Consider the following 22,205-nt stretch of genomic DNA (forward strand, 5'->3'; position numbering starts at 1 on the left):
GGGGTCTCACTTGCTCACATCTGTGCAGATGGGAGGCTCTGTGGAACTGCCCTGCCAGCTCTCAGAGGAGGCAGAAGCTTTCCATAAAACCTTCTGAGGCAGGGCTATTGAAGTCCAGGAGAGAAAGAGCGGAATGCTGGGGGTGGAAGTACTCCGTGGGCCCGTGACACTGTGCAGAAATAGATGCACATTTTTCTAAGGAGAAGTCCATAAATACTCATCATTAAAATAGAAAAGCCATGAGCTGAACCTCCTTATATCCCCCAAAGAGGAAAAGAGACAGGCATAGTGGGACACATGTGTGTTCCAGCACTCTGGGAGGCTGAGGGAGGGCGATCACAAGTTCAAGCCCAGCCTGGACAATTTAGCAGCTTAGTGAGACCCTGTCTCAAAATAAAACATAAAGAAGACTGGAAATATAGCTCAGTTCGATGGCCCTGAGTTCAATCCTCAGTACCAGAAAACAAAACAAAACACAACACAGGAAAAGGATTAGGAACCATGACTTGACAGGAAGAGAAAGAGATCTAAAATGACCAGTAAGTGGCCACCAGATTGCTCATGGAGCCCTAATAGACAGCGGCCTCTGAATGCTAAACTGAGTAAGGGATTTCCTAGAAGACTGCGAAAGAGGCATTTTAGAGGGATGGCCCTGTTACAGGCTGGCACGAGGTGGGACGCACTAGGGACACTTAGGGGTGTGTTTGTGTGAGGCCTGGTGGGGTTTTGGTTGATGGTGTGACAGGATGTCGGGCAGGTTGGTGATCTGTGTGAGATGGGGGGGCACAGAGGGTCAGTGCCCTGGGCTCCGGGTTGTGTGTGTCTGTGTGTGTGTGTGTGTGTGAGGGTGTGCATTGTCACACAGCCCAGTGAGCGGCCGCCCCCGCGTGGAAGGGAGATCTTATCGCCTAGGAGCTCGAGGAGTTTCGGGCTTTCTCACCATACCCACTCTCCGCCTCCCGGTGGCCCAGGCCCCTCCATGCTCTGCACAGGAAGTGGGCTGGCCCTCAGTCATCTCTCCACTACCTGAGCTGCCGGAGCCCGAGATGGCCGAGGTCCCAGCAGCAGGGAGGACCACAGGGAGCGCACTGCCACAGCCTCATGTCTCAGCCAGGTGATGTCCCCTGCCCTGCCCCGCTCTGCCCAGCTCTCTGGGAGCAATGGTTATGGGAAGACCTCTGCTCTGACTCAGTCCCCCTAGGCGTTCTGCCTGAGCTCGGATTCCCAATCTCATCCTAGAATCCCCAAGGGGCATGGGGCGGGGCCAGGCCATCCTCCTCCCCATCCCACCCGGGGGGACTCTGGGAGCTGCTCTGCAGTGAGCCCTGTGTGCTGCGCCCCCAGCCCAGAATTGGAGGAGCAGGAAGGCTGGACAGGGAGCAAGAGAGGGCTCAGGAGGTGGGGTGAGTGAGATGGAGAGGGGCCCAGGTGGGGGCACCCTGTGCACAGTGCTCCCCAGGAAGCTTGTGGGTGAGGGAGCAGAGAGGGGTCCCCCTGCGGCCAGGCCATGAAGTTGGTTGCTGAGAGGCCTCTCTCTGGTGCCCTGGGCTCTGGCTGGGATTTGTCCCTCGCTTGGCTGTTTAACCAGGGCAGTAGCAGGTCCGTGCCCCGACCTTGAGCTGTGTTTGTATTACCTTGGGGTGGTGTGAGTGGGGGAGGAATGGAGCTGTCCCCATGGTTCCTGCTGTGCTCCCCACAGCCAGGATCCCACACTGCTGAGAAATGTGGCTGGAGTTCAGCAGCAAGAGGCACTCGCCGTGTGTGTGTGTGTGTGTGTGTGTGTGTGTGTGTGTGTGTGCACGCGCGCGCGTGTGCGTGCGCGCTCATGTGTGGCGGGCTGGTCAGAGACGACAAAGGGAGTTGGAGCTCTGAGTTCAGAGCCCAGATGAGATAGATGAGACATACCCGCGGTTACTGAGCTCCTGCTTTACCATCCTGCCCCAGCCTACCATGTACCCCACAGGCTAGTGGGGCTTTAGGCTACCCCTGGGCAAGAGGCTGACTTGTGCCTCAGTCTCCCCATCTGGATAGAGGAGTAGCACTAAAACTGGCTTCCACGGGTGCTGGAAGGATCACATGCTGCGACATCTCCCAAGTGCTGGGGCTGGGACCGGGCCAGAGAAGAGAGCGGGCGTCAGTCATCCGGGTACCCCTTGTCTTCTCGGCCATTGTCATCATCTTGCTGGAAATCAGATGACAGTGTCTGAGCAGCTCTGAGCGCCAGCTCTGACACTAACGAGAAGGGGGTGACAAGCCCCACCTCCAAGCTTGTGCTGGGGACATAATGAGTCAGTGGCTGTGAGTGGGCTTGTGGCTGTGCCACACTGGCTGGTGAGCATGCGTAGAGGCGACACTGGGAGCCGAGAGCTACAGGCTCAGATGTCCCGGCCTCTACTTGCTGTCGCCTAAGACTGGCATCTCCCACAGTGACTTTGGGCAGGTTCCTGAGCCTGCCTGAGACTGTCGTCTCATGCGTCGTCCCTACCCCCCCACCCCGCTGAGAATGAGGATGCAGACTTTGTGGCGGCTAGGAGCCTGCCAGCCTGACCCTTCTGACACCTTGTGGCCTCCCCTCAACTTGGCTTTACCCTCTGGATAGGCAACTTCTGAACCCCTCCAGCAGGGGTGGGAGGGGCAGATTCCACCATGCTGTCTGCCTGCTGTGCGCCTCTTTGCTGGGGCCTGTGGTTTGACCCTGACCTTCCTGTGATCTTGCTCCCTTTCCCACACCCCCTCTCCCCTGGGTTAAATCCCAGGTCCCTCCTAAGCACAAAGTCACCCTGATGGCTGTGCCTGACCTGGGTGGCCCCTTGCTGAGGATGCACAGTGCCCAGCCGCAGAGCAAGGCTGGCATGATTGGCCTTGTGTGGCATCTTTGTTAAACTCCACATTCTTTAGGGTCCCAATGTGTTGGGGGATCCAAAGACAGAGGCAAGAGGCCTCTGCTTAAGAGAACTTATCCTCTTGTGGGGACAGTGGGCTGGGCCCCAACCCCCAGGGCAGAGGGCCTTAACCCTGGGGCCAGTGTCTGGGAGAGGACGAGACAGGTGGGAAACCAGGAGAGGAGGCCTTGGGGAGGAGCCCTGGCTGCAGTGCAGCTCAGTGTGTGTGTGACCCCAGGAAGGTTAATGACCTGGAGCCCACTCTCCTGTCTGTGCCGTGGGGCTGATAAGAATAGTGAGGACTGCTACTGTGATGTGCTCATCCAGGGTCTGACACAGAGCTGGCCTTGGCACCCAAGGCAAGAGCTGTCACAGTGGAAGGGGTGTTTGGAGTGGGGAGGGCTCCTGCCTGGGCTTTCTGTTGGACCCCAGTCTGACTCTAGATCTGCCTCTTATTAGCCGTGTGACCTTGGGCAGAGTGCTTCACCTCTGTACCTCAGTTTCCTCATTTCAGCTTCATGGAGAGTCTAGAGTTGAGTGGTGCACAGTAAGTCCTTGCAGGACGGTTTTGGGGTGGTGAATGGGGCAGAGGGGTACAGCCACTGAAGCGACCCAGCCCTGCCTTTTTTGCAGTACTGGAGACCTCTGACCACCTTCATTCATTCATCCATCCATTCAGTAATCTGCATTTATTGAGCACCAACTGTGTGCCAGACTGCACTCTGAGGAGCAAATGCACTGCCCAGCCAGCCTTGTTGCTGCCACCCTAGAAGAGGACAGGGATCAGAGCAGGACATCGTTGCCTGCCACTGGTGAGATCAGGGAGGCCACCCTGGTGGAAGGACAGAGGCAGCATTTAAAAAACCCTCAAAGGACTTCCGGGAAGATAGCAGAGTGGTGAGCAGCAGGGAAACAGCCTCTCTGAGACTCTGAGATTGCCTGAGGTGTTCTAACACTGGAATATAGCGATGCGAGGAGAAGAAGGAGGGAAGTGGGTCCCTGAGACCCAGGAAGGGTCTCAGTCAAGAATTGAAGTCCACAGGGAGAGTGAAGAGAGAGCCTTTAATGAAGGGAAGGGAGGCAGCACACAATGTCCTCTCCCAGAGCCCAGAATCTCGGTGAGGGAAAGGTGGGCTAAACCTGCAGATGCAAGGTGACTGCTTGCAACCCTAGAGGCCTCCAAGAGGAACCACACCAGTGGAACAGACCAGTAGACAGTCCAGACTGCAGCAGCTGGTGAGTTATCCGGGTTCAGACCTCACCCAGGAGAGGGCAATTGGCTGGTAGCCATGTTGGAGAGGGGCCAAATGTGCTCGGGACTCAGAACAGCTGTGGGCCAAAGACATTTAGTGGCTCCTGGTGCCTCGGCACTGGTGCTGAGTTCAAGTCAGGAGGAGGTCAGGGAGCACAGTTCAAGTCAGCAGGAGACACCAGACTGTTGTAGGCTCAAGGAATCCAGTTCCATCTTCATGTTAGAAACTGGCCTGTATCCACTACCCCACTGTGAAGCTGTGACTGGCTTGCTGGGATTAGTCAGTTCAGCTCTGGACTCTGTTTGCCCGTGTTGTCTACCAGTGACAGCAGAAACACACCTTGAACTAGACATTTTTGTTTTATTTTTAATTTTTTTCTTTTTCCTTTTCTTTCTTTTTTCTTCCCTTTCCCCTCCATTCTGGTTCTTTTGGGTTTTTTGTGTTTTTTTGGTATCAGGGATCGAACTCGGGACCTTGTGTTTGTGAGGCAGGTGGTGGATCCACTGAGCTAAATCCCTGGCCCCTTGTTTTTTTATTGATTATTTGAGCATGGTTTCTAGTGTTTTGTTCTTGTTGTTGTTCTGTTCTTGTTTTTATTTTTTCCTTTTCTCTTTCCCACCTGTCTTCTTCACCAGTTTCCTAAAGTTTGTCCTCCATCCTGGCTTCTGTTCTTTTCCTCTTCTTCTATTTCTGTTTTTTTTTTGTCCCTTAACCTCTTTTAAATCTCCCTTAAGGGTAAAATTGCCATATTAAGGGTTTATTTATGGCACACAATTTTTGGATTCATTCTAGGTTTTATTATGTAACCATAAATCTAGTTCATACAGTTAAAGGTAGTGAATTAATAGTTACTGGAGTTTGTCATTTTGTAGTCTGTATTTGATGCTATTGTTATTGTTGATTGTGCTGCTTTAGCCAAGATGACATAATTTTACTAATCAGTTGTTCCTCTTGGTATACCAAGACTGAGATTGCCTAAAGGTCTCAAAAAAACCTTATAGGCCAGTGCCAAAGAACTGGTGCTGGGCCAAGCAGGCAGAAACTCCTCATCCCCAATAAATTGAAGAGGTAGGATCTTCCAACAGACTCAAAACTCACAAAGTAGCTACACCTGGAAGAAGCTTCTGAGAAATAGTCATTTCCTAAGGGTTCTGAATACTGGCAATAAAGTTACTCACCATAAACAATTTACAAGCATCAACCCAGGAATCAAATTTAAAAAAAAGAAGATGAGGAGACACTTAAACAAGATGCAACTTCCCCAGACTTTCAGCTCACCAAAGGCAAACCCTGGGGGCAATGAGGAGGAACAGTCCAAAAACCACCCACTTGGACTCTCTGAAGTGGTAACAGCACAAGTAACAAAGCAGATGAAGGAGGCTCTAGAAAAAAGAAAATCACCGCAGAAATAATTTCCCAGATAGCTACAGAGATGGTGACCAGAATGAAAGACATGCTTAGTGTGACCATAGAGCAGATACAGATTGAAAAATAGAGTCGCTCAGGAACATGATGGAAACTGTGAATGCCCAGCATAGGAAAGAAATGGAATCCATGAAACAGATTCAAACAGATATCTAGGAGATTAAAAATTTCATTGAAAGTATACAGCAGAATGAGCCAATGTGAGGACAGCATATCAGATATAGAAGACAGGATTGCAGTTAGTGATCATGAAAAAAGAGATTTCTTAAAAATAGCAAGTCAGCTTGAGAAATCAATCCAGCAGCTTCTAGATGATGCAGAGAAGAATAACATAACACTGATTGGAATCAATGAAAAAGCAGGAGATAGCATAAATGAAATAAAAAACCTGTTCTCAGAAGTAATGGCCGAAAACTTCCCAAACAGGGAAAATGAATTTGACATACAGATAAATGAGGCATATAGGACTACAACTAGTCATGGTCAAAAAAAAATCTGAATGAAAAATCTGAAGCTCTAGAGGAAAACAACCTCCAACCTAGATTGATGTACCCTGCCAAACCATCTTTCAAAATCGATGGAGAAATAAGATACTTCCATGACAAAGAACACCTGAAGAAATTCAGGACCACCAAATCAGCACTCCAAAGGGTTCTGAAGGACATTCTTGAAAGAGACAACAAGGATTACAACTCCATGAACCCCAACAGAATGAATCCACCAGGCAAGGCAAGAAATTAAACAGAAAAGTTAAGAAGGAGCCAACACCAGGGAAATAACATGACAGAGATAAGACAACACCTATCAGTTATAACCATCAGTGTTAATGGTCTCAGCTCACCAATCAAAAGAAAAAGACTGACAGAACAGATCGAGAAGCAAGATCCAACAATATGCTGCACACAAGAAATGCATTTAATTCAAAAACAAGTTCGTAGACTGAAAGTCAAAGGATAGAAAATAATACATGCAAAAAGAGCCCCGAAAAAAGTAGGGGTAGCTATTCTATTTGCAGACAAAGTGGATTTCAAGCCAAGAGTGATTAAGAAAGACAAAGGCCATTACATCCTTGTAAAGGGAACAATCCAAGAGGAAGAGATAACACAGCCAAGGACAAAAGCCATATGATCCTCTCAATAGATGTAGAAAAGATCCAACATCATATTGCTTCTTGGCCTTTTGACTAAGATCAAGTGAAGATCCAACAACCATTCATGATAAAAATCTTACAGAAAATTGGTGTACATGGTCTATATCTCAATGTGATAAAAGACATATACGACAAACCAGCAGCCAACATCATAATGAACAGACAAAAACTGAAAGCCTTCACTCTAAAATCAGAACAAAGCAAGGATGCCCACTGTCACCACTCTTGTTCAATATAGTTCTAGAAACACTAGCCAGAATAATTAGACAAGAAAAAGAAATAAAAAGAATAAGGATAGGATAGGAAGAAGTTAAATAATGCTTATTTGCAGATGACATGATAGTCTACATAGAAGACCCCAAAAACTCCACCAAGATTTGTAGATTTGATAACCAAATTCAATGGCATAGCTCAATACAAAGTCGACACTAAAAAATCAATACCCTTCCTGTACATGAATAACAAACTCACTGAGAGAGAAAGGAGAGAAACCATCCCATTCACAATAGCATCCAACAAATGAAATACCTAGGAATCAATCTAATGAAGGAAGTAGAAGACTTCTACATTGAAAACTACAGCACTCTGAAAAAGGAGATTGAAGAGGATATCAGAAAATGGAAAGATATTCCTTGTTCTTGGATAGGAAGAACCAATATAGTGAAAATGGCCATACTTTCAAAATTTTTATACAGATTTAATGCAATCTCATTTAAGATTCCAACAGCATACTTTGCAGAGTTAGAAAAAATAATCTTAAAATTCATTTGGAACCAGAAGAGACCTAGAATAGCAAAGGAAATTCTAGGCAACAAAGGCAAAGCAGGAGGTATCTCAATACCTGACTTTATACTACAAAGCTACTGTGATAAAAAGCATCGTACTGGCAAAAGAACAGACCCAAGGATCAATGGAACAGACTAGAAGATGCAGAAGCAGCCCCAGACACATTCAGCCACTTAGTATCTTTGACAAAGAAGCCAAACACCTTCTCCGGAAGAAAGATATCCTCTTTAATAAATGGTGCTAAAAAAAACTGGCTTTCCATACGCTGAAGATTAAAACTAGACCCATATATTTCATCATGCACTAACCTAAAATCAAAATGGATCAAAGATCTAAATATTAAAACGGAAACACTAAATCTGCTGGAAGAGAGAATAGGTAGAATGCTTGAGGATATAGGAGTAGGCAAAGATTTCATGAACAAAATCCAGACCGCACAGGAAATACTATAAAGAATCAACAACTGAGACCTCATCTTATTAGAAAGCTTTTGCACAGCAAAAGAAATCACCAACAAAGTGAAGAGACAACCCACAGTGTGGGAAAAAATTTTTATTCATCAGATAACGGACTACTATGTAGAATATATAAAGAACTCAAAAACATCAGACTCCCTAAATTTAAAGACCCAGTCCAAAAATGGGCATCTGAAATGAAAAGACACTTGAAGATGAAGAATTAGAAACACCAAATAAATATATGAAAAAATGTTCAACATCGCTGGTCATTTGTGAGATGCAGATTAAAACAACTCTGAGATTCCATTTCACTCCAGAAAGAATGGCTGCTATCAAAAAATCAACCAATAACAAATGCTGGAGGGGCTGTGGGGAAAAAGGAACCCTTCTCCACTGTTGGTGGGAGTGTAAACTGGTGCAACCTCTGTGGAAATCAGTGTGGAGATGTCTCAAAGAACTAAACCCAGAGGTTCCATTTGACCTGACTATCCCTCTTGTTGATATCTTCCTGAAATAATTAAAAGCATCTTACCACAGTGATGTATGCATGCCCATGGCTATAGTGGTGCAGTTTATAATAGCTAAAGCTTGGAAACAGCCCAAATGTTCCCTATCAACCAATGAGCGGATAAAAAAGATGTGTTTTTTTTAATACAATGGAATACTATTATGCCATAAAGAAAGATGAGCTTCAGATATTTATAGCTAAAAGGATGGACCATATTCTTAAGTAAAATAAATCAGACATACATGTTTAAATACTGCGTTGTTTCTCTGGTATGAGAAACTGAAAGTGGAAATAAGGACTGAGATGTATAATGAATATTGGGAAATGGGAAGAAAGTGTTCAAATGGAGGGAGAGAGGGAGAAACGAAGGAAGGGGTAAGAAAAAAGTGAAAATAGAAGGAAAAATGGAAACAAAACCTTTGTACATGGGGGGGGGCTTGAGTTGAGGGGGAAATGGGATAAAATTAAATTAAATTAAAAATAAAATACCCTTGAAGGATGGCAGGACCTAGAGGGCACATGGGAGAATGACCCACGCAGGAAGGACATTTAGATGCTTAGTCCAGATGCGCTGTCTTGTGCAAGCAGGGAGATATTATGCATGTGTAAGAGAGAGCGTGCGTGTATGTGCACGTGCATGTGTGCCTTTTGCAATGAGGGGCAAGCTGAAGGGCAGGGATTTGGGCTGTGGTTGCGGCCAGGCCATTACTGGTTTCTGGGCAGGGAGGCAGCTGGCTGGAGAGGACCTTTGGGAAACGAAGCCAAAGGCCACTGCAAAGTCCAGGCTGGAAGGACACTTCGAAGCCCGGGTGGGTGGAGAGGATGAAGCAGGCAGGCTGTCACTGGGCTATGCCACCTGTGGGGCTTACTGGCGGGCTGTGTGTGGGGAGAAGGACTGGAAAAGCACTGGGACGACAGACCTGAAAGTCAAGGAGGAGAAGGGGTGGGCTGGGCTCAGTGGGTGGTGAGGCTGGAGCCAGTAGTGGGCTTCGAGGCAGGGAGGAGAGAGGGGTGGCTGGGGAGAGGTCATCGCCCAGCATAAGGGACCTGGGAGGATCTTATGCCCAAAGAGCAGGGGGGCAAGCGACGTGAGGGAGGAGGGACAGTCCTCAGTACTCCACCCTATCTGCTCCACCCCCACCCTGCGCCTCTCCCTCTGCCCCTCCCATCTCCCTGCTGCCCCCTTTGCCTGCTCCAACCCAGTCTCCTTCATGTCACTCTATCTCTCCAATGACCTTGTGGTCATTTTTCTCATTCCCTGCGACTGGGACCCTGGAGGGCACGCATGGTGACAGTCACACCTCTCTGAGCGTCTCTGTGGCCACAGGTCATGGCCTGAGCTTTCCCTGAGTGGAGTTCTCATCATGTGGCTGGACTGTCCCTGAGTGTCCCTGACAGAGAAGGGTCATCCCCTCCCCAAGCTGGAGGTCAGTGTGGTCATTGAGGTGGGAGGGTGGCTGTCGAGGGGTTCTGGCACTGGGGCTGTGGCAGCAGACCTTTCAGGGTGCAGATCTGGGAGGTAGGAATGGGACTTTTGCCTGGGCTGATGCTCACAAAAGCACCAGCTTGGGCCAGGTGTGGTGGTGCACACCTGTAATCCCAGCACTCTGGGAGGCTGAGGCAGAAGGATCATGAATTTGACTCCAGCCCGGGCAACTCAGTGACTTAGAGAGACCCTGTTTCAAAAAAATTTTTTTTAATAGGCTGAGGCTGTAGCTCAGTGTGAAGGGGAAAAAAAAGGCACTGGCTGGCCAGCATTTCCTGGATATGCAAGGACACCTCCTGAGCCTTTTTCTGGGGCTTATTCTTTCCTTCCCTGGGCAGGGTCTGGGGGATTCCCCAGCCACCTGCAGGCGCTTTCAGGCAGGCAGGGGAGCAGGAGTGTGGACAGGTCCCCCTCTGAGCCTCAGTTTCCCCATCTGCAAAGTGAGCAGGACCAAAGTGCCACCTCCTACTGCACTGTGCAGATTGAATGAATCTGCGAAGGCACTGTGTTTAAATTTAAACAGTGTCTGTTAGGAGCCAGGCGAATGATCATGACATTGTCATTTCCTTTTGCAGAGCTAAATAGCTCAGTGTCTCTCTTTGCCTAATGCACTTTCAGATCTTTTCAAGCTGAATTTCAGGTGCCGCATTACACACATCCTATTTGTGGAAGAGAGGGGTCCTGTGTTCCCCGAGAGCATCCAGTCTAAGATGTGTCAGGACCTCCACCCCTCCTTGGGCAGGGGACAGCGGGGAAGCTCTGGAGCCCCTGTGGCGGCTTGCACTCTGTTTTGGCTCCTGATTTAATCATTAGACAATCTGCTTTTCCCCTTTGCAGCTCCCTCCCGTGTGCCAGGGCCCTGGTTTAGGAATGGGGCACCCAGATCTCTGTCCTCATGGGGTTTGTATGACTCCCATGTCCATCTCCGTGTGTGTGTATGTGTGTGTGTAAGGCAAGAAAATGAATAAATTCAGTGAAGGTTTCCCCCTATTTGCTGCTTCAATTTCCATGGTTTCAGTTACCTGGGATCAACTATGGTCAGAAAATATTAAATGGAAAATTCCAGAAACAAACAATTCACCCATTTTAAATTGTGCACCATTCTGAGCAGTTTGATCCACCTCACACTGTCCTGTCCTGTCCTGTCCTATGAGTCCTGAATGGTCCTCTGGGCCAGCACATCCGGGTGTGCACACTGCCCGCCCTGCAGCCACTCAGCGACCATCCCGATTATCAAACTGACTGTGAGTGACCACAGCGCTTGTGCCAAGTGGCCCTGACGTGGAGACCAGCACTGGATCCCAGTGCCACCTCTTCCTCTAGTCTCATGGGACACCGAGCAGAGGCGTGGAGGAAGGGCAGCAGCGAGTATGGGCAGTGGGACCTGCAGGTGCAAAGGGCCGGGCAGTGCTGGCCTGGTGCCGGGCAGAGACATGGGGTGGGGCCCAGCGGGGGCCAAGGGCAGCTGCTCACTCTGCTCTCTCCTCCTCCCTCAGGCCTTCTTTCCCCGGCTCTGCTCTGTGCATGTGATGGCAGCCCCGGCTCTGTCCTGGTGCCTCCTCCTCCTGCTTACCCTCCTCCTGCCCCTGACAACACCCTCAGTGTCTGCAGAGGTGACCGGTGAGGACCCTGGCATGGGGCAGCTGTGGTTTCCCTAGCAGAGGGGCTGGGGCCTGCTGGAGTCCCTCCCAGACCTCTGCTTCTTGGCAGAAGGTCCAGGAGCAGCAGCAGCAGGAGGCGGTGGGTGGGGGGGCAGGGGGAGCTGGGCACAGGGCACCAGGAGCCAGGTGGCTGCGGTGCCTGGAGGCCACAGGTACCCAGGAGCCAGCCGCTCATACCCGTCCTGCCCACAGACACTTCCCAGCTTGAATGCTTCTACAACTCCAAAGCGAACATCTCCTGCCTGTGGAACCGGGAGGAGGGTATGCAGAACACTTCCTGCCACATCTGCGCCAGGTCAGACAAGCGGTGAGTGCAGCCCAGGGAACCTCAGGGCCTTGGGGCTGTGTGATCTCTGTGCTTGCGCAGCAGGCGGCGAAACCACTAAGCTAAATCCCTGGCCCGGGGCCACCAGATCTTAATATCAGACCCCATGACCGTCTGTGCTCACCGACCTGTGGATTTCCAGGACTCACATGTTCTTTGAGCTGGGGGACTTGGGACCAGGCATTGGCTAAGAGAATTGCTCAGTCAGATACTTAAGCTCCCGGACCCGGGGTGGGATGTAGGCTGCCTCCCATGCGCTGGAGAAGACCTGGGACAGGTTGTCGGGGGACTTGGGGCTGTGAGCCTACTATGCCATGGCCAGACTCCCCGTCAGAGGTGGGGGTGCAGTGGCGTGCTGGGTCATTTTTGAGTAATGTGGGATTTTGAGAGCCCTCAGGCAGCTGTGGGGATGGGGCCTTATCTGGACTGATGCCCTGTGGAAAGGGGGCTGAGGAGGGACCCCCTTTCTTTCTAAGGAGACTGTTTTGGTTTGACAGGCCCTGGAACAGGACCTGCGAGATGTTCCCAGTGAGCCAGACGTCCTGGGCCTGTAATCTGGTCCTCGGAGGCCCTACTGTGAGTCTCCAGGCCAGGGTGGAGTGGGGGGCAGGCTTCCCTTCTGCTCCAGGCTGTGGTCCCAGGGTGGGGGATCCCAAGGGAGGAGCCAGTGGCCTGGAAGAGGGGCCCTGGGTGAGGGTGCTGCCCTGCTGCCCCTGTCCTGCTCTCCCTCCCGGGCACTAGTGGGCACCGGGGATGCCCGGGTCACGTTTTCCAGCTACCATCAGGTGTTATGCATGGTGTGGGGGGGACTGGGGTGACACAGTGTGGTAGGAACCAGACGTTATGTTCCCCCTCTACTTGGAGCTCAGCAGGTAGCCTGGCTCCACCAACTCCTTGCTGTGTGGCTTCGGGCAAGTCCCTAAGGCTCTCTGTGCTTCAGCCTCATCGGCAGGATGGGAGCAGCAGTAGTACCTGTCTCAGAGTGCACTGAGGGAATTGAATGGGATAATCTGTCAAGTGCTTAGGCAAGTGCCCAGCACAGAGTAAGTGCTCGAAGGAGTGCATTACTGGCACCAATGGTTATGCTATTATTATCTGGGGAAGCCTGGTCCCCACAACTGCTGTAAGAAGGTGAGGGATGGGTCCCAGGGTGCAGGGCTGCTATTTGCTCAGAGAGGTCAGCAGGCCGGATCTGGAGGCTTGGACCCAACACCACTACCCCAGGCTGGGCTGAGCACGGGTCACAGCAGGGCCTGCCTGGAGCTTCCTCCTGGGGCTGCACCGTGGGGTCTGCCGGGCGGGGAGGCCCTCACTCTGTAGCGCTGGGCAGAAAGACGGCCATTCTTACAGCTGTGGTCACTCGGTGGGCTGAGGATGCAGAGGGCCTAGGCATGGCCCAGGCTCCCCGCTGACCAGCTGAGCTGTCTAGGGCAAGTCCCTTAAGGGACCCCATCCTCAGGTTCCTCACCACAGTGTGGGGAGAGGCCTTAATGATAGCTGCAAAGAACAAGAGGTGATCAAATGTGGCTAATGTTTAAATTTAAATACTTGCTACAGTGAAAGACACGCTGGCATGAATCTCCCTCCTAATCCTCCCTTTTCCTTCGAACGCGCTTATCCCATCATTCTTGCCACTTTCGGAAGCAGTTCTGGAAGTCCTCTTTCATGAGTGTCTTTTCATGGGTCCCTCTATGTCTTGAATTGATTCAAAATGTTAATAGCAATTTCTGTCAAATAAAAACATGACGGTGTGTCCTCATCTACCGAATTCACCACATCTGGCAGCATGTGACTTCTTGCTCATCCTTAAAATCAAGATGACCACGAAAGGTCAGTGTTTTATATTGATTCAGTATATTGAGGCAGCCAGGACAGTGCAACTAAAGACACCCACGAAAGACTTCCAGAACTGCTTCAGAAAGTGGCAAGAACACCGGGATAACTGTGTTCAGGGGAAGTATTTTGAGGGAGATTGATGATGATGTAGTTTTTACTGTAATAATTTTCTAAACACACACCATATTGTTAAAAAAAAAAATCATACCTTGTAAGTAGCTTGGTCGTCTGAACAGCAGCTATCCATGAGGTACTCAGTAACTGGCAGTTTCCCTCCAGAAAAATTGAGGGTGGGGAGAGATGGGGAAGGGGAAACATTTGCACTTGAAGCCATTAAACTGGTACAGGTTCCACCTTGTTTGGGAGCTTTCTTGAGGCTTACTGCTTGCAGAATTCTTATGATGGGGAGCTCCCTCCTTCCCATGTTACATCAAGGATCAGTAAACGGTCAGTCTATGAGGCAAATCTGGCCCACTGGCTGTTTGTAAATAAAGTTTTATTGAAATGTGGCTCTGCCATTTATCCACATGCCACCCGTGGCTGCTTCACATTACAATGGCTGAGTTGAGTTATAGTGGCAGATACTGTGTGGCTTAAAAACCAAAAACATTGGCCTGTTATGGAAAATGTTTGCTGTTCCTGCTCCTATCCTGCTTGTGTCCCCACTCTGAGCCCTGCTGCTGGCAACTCCATCCGGCCCTCTCCCTTTGTAGTCTCAGCCCCTGACCTCGGTGGATATCATTACTGCACACGTGATGTGCTGGGAAGGCGGACAGTGGCAAATGGTGGTGACCAAGAACTTCAAGCCCTTTGACTACCGTGAGTGAGGAACCGAGTGGCACCTCCTTCGCTGTCTTAACCTCCTACATCCTCCCTGCCCTCCAACAAAGGCCAGTTCTGCCATCTGTGCTCTGTGCCTCTGCACATGCTGGTCCCACTCCCAGAAGGCCCTTCCACTTGGGCAATTCCTGCTCATCCTTCCAGGCACAGCAAAGAGTCCCTTTCCTGAACTCCCCCAGCTTTTCATACCTCTGCTTGCAGAGAGTGTATGTTCTGTTCTTATTGCCTGATTGTAGCTCTGTCTCCTTCCTGGCTATAGCTCCCTCAGTGCAGAGTCTCTGCTGCCCCTCTGCCTCCTTTCTGACCACCCAGCACTAGGCCTGCTTGGGGAGGTGCTCTGGGGAGGGTTGTTAAATGACTGAGTATCTTCCCATTCCCCTTGGCCTTGGGGACCATGGCTGGGAAAGAGGTGTGGTAAAAAATGAGATCCCTCCCTGATCTCATGTGATCTGACTTTCTGAGCCTCAGTTTCCTCACCTGTAAAATAACCAGTACCCTGGTGCCATTAAGGAGTCTTTGAGCCATGACATGCTCAACATGTAAACTTTCACTTATCCCTGCGTTTGAGTCTTCCGATTATAGAGACTCAGGTCACTGTAGCACAGTCCCTGTCCTCCGAGAGCTCCCAGGAAGGCAGGGCAGGCAGAGCCAGAACTAGATGTGGAAAGGAAACTAAAGCAGGCTGAGGGGTGGGTGTGGGGATCAGGGCAGGCTTCTCCAAATGGTCAGGGCCCTGAGGACCCTGGGACAGGGGGACAGTAGGTGCCAAGGGGGCACTCAGCTTGCTGTCCCCTCCTCTCTCCCATCTGTAGTTCGCCCAGTGGCCCCCGGCTCTCTCCAGGTCACCCACGTGGACACCAACAGATGCAATGTCACCTGGCACCTCACCCAGATCTCCCACTACATCGACTCCTACTTGGAGTTTGAGGCCCGGACACGACTGCCAGGCCACAGCTGGGAGGTGAGGCATGGCTCGGCCCCATCTGGCATCCTGACTTGGTGCACGTCCATGTTCACGGTGTCCTGCATCTCAGCAAGGTTGCCTGTGCCCAGGCAGTCAGTGGGTGGCGGAGCCACCCTGGCCACTCCTTCTATCCTGCCTGGTGTTACCCTCACAGCCTGGGGACCCAGCTGGTAGCTGATTCCAGGCTGACCCCAGGGCCAGACTCCCAAAGACAAGAGGCAGCAGTGGCCTCCTTGTGAGATTTCAGTGGGCGGAAGCCACCTGTCCATACTTCCGAACTAGTCCCCTGGGTTCCTGGGGGAAGGTGGCCTCTTCGTTCACTTGATTGCTCCTCTACTCACTGGTTGCCCATGCACACCTACTTACTGAGCACCTACTATGTGCTGGGCAGGAGGCAGAAGTGGAAAGTGATGCTGGCAAGCAGGGGCCTCACGTGGGCACAGGGCCTCCCATTGACAGGGGAGCAGGGCTGTGCTGGGCACAGTGGAGATAGCTCTGCAGGATACTGGGTTGCGTGGCTGGGGCAGCGGCTTGGCTGTGGGCAGAGGAGAGAAGGAGCCACTGGGCCAAGGGAGAACCCTCTTCCTGGTGTTCAATGAAGAGGAGACTCCTGCAGGGGCAGACACAGGGCAGGACAGCTGGTCGACCTGCAGAGGGCCCTGCTCAGCTGTGGGGCTCAGCAAAGGGGTAGGGCCGGAATGGGGCTGGGATGGGGTTGGGGCTGGTCCAACAGTGGGGAGGTCAGGGAAGGAGTGTGGGAAAGGGGAGGCTGTAGGGAGGAGGTGGGCAGGGGGACCTCTCAGTGTGACCACTTTGTCCCTCTCCCTGCCCCAGGAGGCCAACCGGTTGAGTCTCAAGCAGAGGCAGCAATGGATCTTCCTGGAGAACCTGGTGCCTGACACCCAGTACGAGCTACAGGTGCGGACGCGGGCCGAGCGAGGCCTGCACACCGCATGGAGTCCCTGGAGCCAAGCCCTGGCCTTCAGGACCAGGCCTGCAGGTACTGTGGGTCGGGGAGAGGAGGAGCTGGTGGGGCAGAGTTTCATAAACCCCACCCTGCCACATCCCAGCGGGGGGCAGGGCCATGGGGTGGGTCACAGCCAGGTCTGTCATGCGTAGAGTCCTCCCTGTGGTGCTCAGAGCCGAGGGTCTGTGCAGAGCCAAGGGCCTCCTGAATGTCAGCTTCGCTTCTGCTGCTCCCTCCCCTCTCCTCCCACCCCCTCCCAGGCAGGGCCCCCTGGCAAGATGTGGGCAAATGGCAGGTGGTGACACAGTTTCTTTCGGGGAAAGCCAGCTGAGGGGCGCCTCTCTGACATTCTCCTTGCTTCTCCTCTCCCCTGGCAGCCCCCAGGAAGGAGTCCCTGCCCCTCACTTGGGTCCTCGGCCCTGCTCTGGGCCTTGGACTGGTCAGCGGCATCATCATCTCTGTGTACTTCTTGGTTAGCGCCAATTGCCTTGGGCCTTGGTAAGAGAATCCCCTCCCCCTCCCTGTAGCCCACCAGCCTCGCTCCCAGGCCAGGAGGGATCCCCTCGCCTGCTACCCACGGAAGCCTCACTGGCCTCCTCATCCCTTCCTTGCTCCCCTTCTATCCGCTCCCACTGCACCTGGGATACACTGACCCTCCAGGACCTCCACTAGCTATTCGGAACCTTTGTGCAGATCAGGAATTGATGCCCTTTTCTCCAGGCAGATGCATACTGACCCTGGCCATTCAGCTTGGCAAAGCAGAACTTGGGCTGGAATTCAGCCCCTACTCACTATTCCCCTCAAAATCAGATGCCTTTGGGCAGTGCACAACTTGAACCTCCATCCATGGCAGGCTGGACTAGAAGGCTCCTCTTCTACCTCCTTCCTCAGAGTTCACTATGCTCCAGCCATTTCCAGCCCTGACCACTCTGTCTCGTGTGGTCTCCCCTGCCTTACTCCCACATCCTTCTCTTGAATAGCTCTCTACTCTGTGTCTCTACAGAATAAGTAGTAATATTACGCATTTCATTTGTGTCTGCCAATTCTCATCAGAATTAGAGAGCAGGCAGCTCCTCGGCTGGCCATTCATTTTTGTGATTGTTTTTGTTTTCTATTTTTGAGATGGTGTCTGGCTAAGGTGCTCAGACTAGCCTTGAACTTGCAATCCTCCTGCCTCAGCCTCCTGGCTCAGTGCCCAGCCCTCAGAGCATGGGACTGACTGACACAAGACCCTGTCCCCACCCCACCTCACCCCGCCCTCACCCCACCCCCTGCACAGGCTCAAGAAGGTTCTGAAGTGCCACATCCCAGACCCCTCGGAGTTCTTCTCCCAGCTAAACTCCGAGCACGGAGGGGACTTCCAGGTAGGAGCCTGCGGCAGGCGGGGCAGGCTGGGTAGGGCGGGGCAGGGGCAGAGCAGTAGTGGCTTTTGCTGAATGAGCCAGTCTGCCTGGGGTCTGCTGTTTTCTGTCTGTGTGACCTAAGGAAGTTACAGAACCTCTCTGTGCTTGACTTTCTGCCCCTGTAACGTGGGAAGAAAATAGTATCACTGGGTGTGCTGCCCTGGGGACACTGGCTGGCAGGGACCCAGCCAGGATTACCAACCACAGTCACCTCGGGTTCTCCGAGTGGACTTGGCTCACGAGTACAGCCTGCATCGACTCCGGCATTGACACTGGAAGCCCCTGCACAGCTCCGCGGGCTCCCCTCCCCCAGCCCACCTGCTCAGGGCTGGAAGCTTGGGGGGCGGGGCAGAGATTGGGAGGGGCCGGTCTTACCCAGGCACTCTCCATTCGGCATATGTCTCCTTCCACTTCTTTCCTCTGTTCTCACGGGAGTGAGATCCTCATCAGTAAGGGTAATCAAGCAAGCCTTGGCTGACTGTCGGAAACGTAGGGGCAGGGCTTCCTATGTGAGGGCTGGTAGAGGCCAGGCTAGATGCATCCCCAGCCCTCTGCTGGCTTGGAGTCCTGACTATGGCCTGGAAAATAGTGTTGGGGGTCATGGAGATCACACCGCCCCTGGCTCCAGCTTCCGGCACCAGGCCCAGTGCGGGAGGTGGTTTCCAGGGACACTCGAGGTGTCAGGAGGCCAGGGCTGGCCTGGAGGGACCTGCTGGGGACTGGTCTCATCCCTGTCCTCTCCAGAACCCAGCAGCAAGGCCACAGGGCGAGTGTGGTCCAAGTGTGTGTGCATGTGTGTGTGTGCGTGCCTGTGAGTGTGCACGTGCGGAGTCACCTGGAGAGGAGGACCAGGTGTGTCCTGCAGTTGCACCCATTCACCTAGCATCGCCCCTGTGCCTAGGAGGCCACGGCCCCACTGCAAGGGCTCCTGGGACAGTCGCACTGGGCTCTCAAGTTCCCCGCCTGGGCCCTGCCACCCCCCAGGGCCTCCTGCTCCCCGCATCTCCCTGGGCCGGGGTCTCCTCCTCCATCTGCTTACTTGACTTCTCCCTGCCAACTCAACAGACAACAGTGAGGGAGTCAGGAAGGAGGTGGCCAACACTTGTGGAAACTGAGGCGCAGAGAGGGTCAGTGGCCTGCCCAGGACCACACGGCTGGACAGTGCCATGGCTGGGCTGGGACTTGGGTCTCCCTGCTCCTCACCAGGGCTGGGTGGACACCCAGCCACTGCAATGTGTCCCAAGGAACCATCCTTTCTGCAGGCGAGGAGGAGGGGCTTCAGGGCAAGGGAACAGAGGGGCAACTGGGGGCCTCTGAGCCCATTAGAGAGTTCTGAACCCAGCATGTGCTCACTAGGGCCCAACCCTGCTGGCCATCACAGGGCTAGGTGTGTCCCTCTTCGGCATCCGTAGGTGCACAGGATGGGTGCCTGGGCCTCCTGCTTGGGCACTGCTTGGTTGGCAGAAGCAGACACTTGTGCTGGTCCTCCTTCAGAAACCCTGGGGATTCTGTCCTATGCATGCCCCCATGCCTGAGACAGTGCTGGGCACTCAGTGGGTGCTCAGGGACAGGCATGCTCATGCCCTGGGCATTCGCAAGCCTGTGCTGGGCTCTGCCACTGTCTGCATGCTCCGTGGCAGAGAGGTGTGGGGACAGACTGGGGCCTTCCTAATGGGGAGACTGGCAACTACTGAGGTTCAGAGTGGGCGGGAGGGAGTTGCCGCTCACCCCCTGCTGGCCTCTCTCCCGCAGAAGTGGCTGTCCTCGCCCTTCCCCTCATCCTCCTTCAGCCTGGGGGCCCTGGCACCCGAGATCTCACCGCTGGAAGTGCTGGACAGGGACACCAAGGCCACGCAGCTGCTCCTGCTGCAGCAGGACAAGGCGCTGCTGCCCTCGCCCGTGCCCAGAGGCCACTCCCAGACCAGCTGCTTCACCAACCAGGGCTACTTCTTCTTCCACCTCCCGGATGCCCTGGAGATCGAGGCCTGCCAGGTGTACTTCACCTATGACCCCTGTGCTGAGGCAGAGCCTGAGGAGGGTGTGCCCCCGGGGTTTCCCCTCGTGCCCCTGCTTCCCCTGCCAGCAGAGGATGACGCCTACTGCACCTTTCCCCCTGGGGACGACCTGCTGCTCTTCTCCCCCAGTCTCCACAGTGGCCCAAGCGTCCCCCACATTCTCCCTGGGCCAGCTGGGACCAGTGAAGAGAGGCTGCGCCCCTCCCTGCAGGAGGGCTCTCCCCAGGACTGGGGCCCCCCGCCCCTGGGGTTCCCTATCCCAGCAGCCCCTGACCCAATGGGTTTCCAGTCAGCCCTGGAGCAGGCTCTGGGGGAGGCTGGGGAGGAGGCCCCTGCCCCAGAGCCCAGGGATGCGGCTGACTCTCCCAGGCAGGGCCAGGTCAGGCCGCCGACCTCTCCCCACGCTGACACCGATGCCTACCTGTCCCTCCAAGAACTCCAGGCTCAGGACCCAGCTTACCTGGTGTAGACGGATAGCCAGGGGCGGGAGGCAGGAGACTGCCCGCTGTCGTGCCAGGACCGAAGAGGGTCCCAAGGACAGTCCACTGCGGAGGACATCTCCACCCGGACGCCCCCACCCAGTGCCACTCTCAAACCTCACCCTGGGGTGGGGTGGGAGGCTGATCCCCCTCCCTCTCTCATCACTGAGTCCCCGGAGCTTTGTCTCTGGAGCATAGGCGCCCCCCAGCCCGCAGTCACCTCCTGACACCGATCATCACCCTGACCTCCCTCTGGGCTTCCTCTGCAGGGCACCTCCAGAGTGGGCTTTCCACACATAAATATGGCCAATACAGCCACATCCCATGCCTGCTCCAAACCTGGTGTGGCTCCCTGCAGCCATTGGCACCATCCTTAGCTACCACTTGCCCCTCCATGTCAGGACAGTCCCTTCTGAGACCCTCACAAGTGGCCTCACCAAGCCCCTCGGAGCTGCCTTGCACCCCACACCTTTGCATGCGCTGTTCTCTGTACCTGGGCACCCACTTCTCTAGGTGACAAATGTCCCTCATCCTTTACATGCCAGCTCTGCTTCCCCTGGAGGGAAACACTGCTGGATTCAGTGCTAGGAGGGGAGACCACCCAAGCCACAGGGTGGGTGGCGAGGGGTCTCTCCTGACCTCTCCTGACCTAGGAACAGACATACATCCTTGCAGAGGGGACGCTTCTGGAGCTTTCCACAGTGGCCTCCCACACTCACAAGGGAGGGGCTGCTTGAAAGTCGGAAGCTTGGACTCCCTGCAGCCCAGGCAGCAGCCCCTTCCTCCCAGCAAAGGGTCCCCACCCTGGACAGCTCCCACCCACCCTCCAGCGAGGGCTCTTGCCCTCATTCCCAGACTTGCCTGCACTCACCCCAGCAAGAGGCCAGTCCCTTCACCTCGCAGTGCTCCCTTCCAACTCCGCTGGCCCTGTCTGCTCAGTGTTCCTACCACCCCTCACTCCCCTTCCCTCTGTGCCTGCCACTGTTCATGTGCGATTACCACCCTGCGCCCCACAGGGAAGACTCCCCATCCCAGTGACTGGCTTGGGACCAGTAGGGTCTGCATTTATAGGTCTTTCTTGCAGCTGATTGGGCACCTAACCACAAGCCCACCCATAGGCTGGCTAGCGGCCTGTGAGATAGCTTGACACAGAAGCTCGGTCCAATCAGGAAGGCTAGGCATGATCTAGCCAATCAGATTATCTCTTGGGCTCAGGGATTTTAAAACGGGAAGAGTGAGAGGCCCTGGGGAGCAGAAGCTTGGGGATAGGGCTGGGAGAGAGTTGTTGAGCCACGTGAGCAGAAGATCTGGGGGTCCTGACACAGAAACTCCAATTCCCTGAACCATTCTGTCCTGATCCCTGTTTCTTTATGTTCAAAATAAACTCTTTCATGAGGTTGTGTGAGTTTTGGGTCTTTACTGTGGAAAGTGTTTAATTACTAGAGGGTCTCATTCCCACCTCTCAGGCCATAAGGGCGCCTCAGGCCTGGCCGGTGGGGCAGACCCGAGCCACACTTTTGCTGTGTGTCCTGGCCTAAGCGGCCAAACCTCTCTGTGTTCAGTTTCCCTGTTTCCAAAATGGCGATAATATTCACCCTCACACTTTGAAAGGTTCTTGGGAGGGTTGTATTTCTCAGATCTTGGGGACAGATAGATGAATCTCTGTGTACCACCATTGTTATTATTTTCTTGATACTTTTAAAAAATCAATTCACTTTTAAAAAATACATTTAAAGAAGAATCTTTTTCAAAAACAAAATTTGGCGG

General features: G+C 53.1%; 1 protein-coding gene across 1 annotated transcript; it reads left to right on the forward strand.

Moving 5' to 3' along the window:
• Positions 1 to 941: 941 nt before the first annotated feature.
• Positions 942 to 21,836, forward strand: Il2rb (interleukin 2 receptor subunit beta). Its single transcript, XM_004845670.3, has 10 exons — positions 942 to 1,114; positions 11,445 to 11,568; positions 11,802 to 11,916; positions 12,432 to 12,510; positions 14,484 to 14,589; positions 15,423 to 15,571; positions 16,409 to 16,574; positions 16,919 to 17,039; positions 17,821 to 17,905; positions 19,697 to 21,836. The coding sequence occupies exons 2-10, from the start codon at positions 11,478 to 11,480 to the stop codon at positions 20,426 to 20,428; spliced, it is 1,644 nt and encodes a 547-aa protein (XP_004845727.2). The 5' UTR covers positions 942 to 1,114; positions 11,445 to 11,477; the 3' UTR covers positions 20,429 to 21,836.
• The last annotated feature ends 369 nt before the right edge of the window (positions 21,837 to 22,205 follow it).

Source organism: Heterocephalus glaber, unplaced genomic scaffold (assembly GCF_053883595.1).
Source record: "Heterocephalus glaber isolate CG9 unplaced genomic scaffold, H.glaber_assembly_v1.0 deba00001444, whole genome shotgun sequence".
Lineage (NCBI taxonomy): Eukaryota > Metazoa > Chordata > Mammalia > Rodentia > Bathyergidae > Heterocephalus > Heterocephalus glaber.

Excerpts from the sequence above, each read along its gene's own strand:
- Il2rb (XM_004845670.3), top strand. The coding sequence starts at position 11,478 with ATGGCAGCCCCGGCTCTGTCCTGGTGCCTCCTCCTCCTGCTTACCCTC. Across the intron at positions 11,569-11,801 it reads AGTGTCTGCAGAGGTGACCG|ACACTTCCCAGCTTGAATGC; the intron begins GTGAGGACCCTG and ends TCCTGCCCACAG. Across the intron at positions 17,906-19,696 it reads AGCACGGAGGGGACTTCCAG|AAGTGGCTGTCCTCGCCCTT; the intron begins GTAGGAGCCTGC and ends TCTCTCCCGCAG.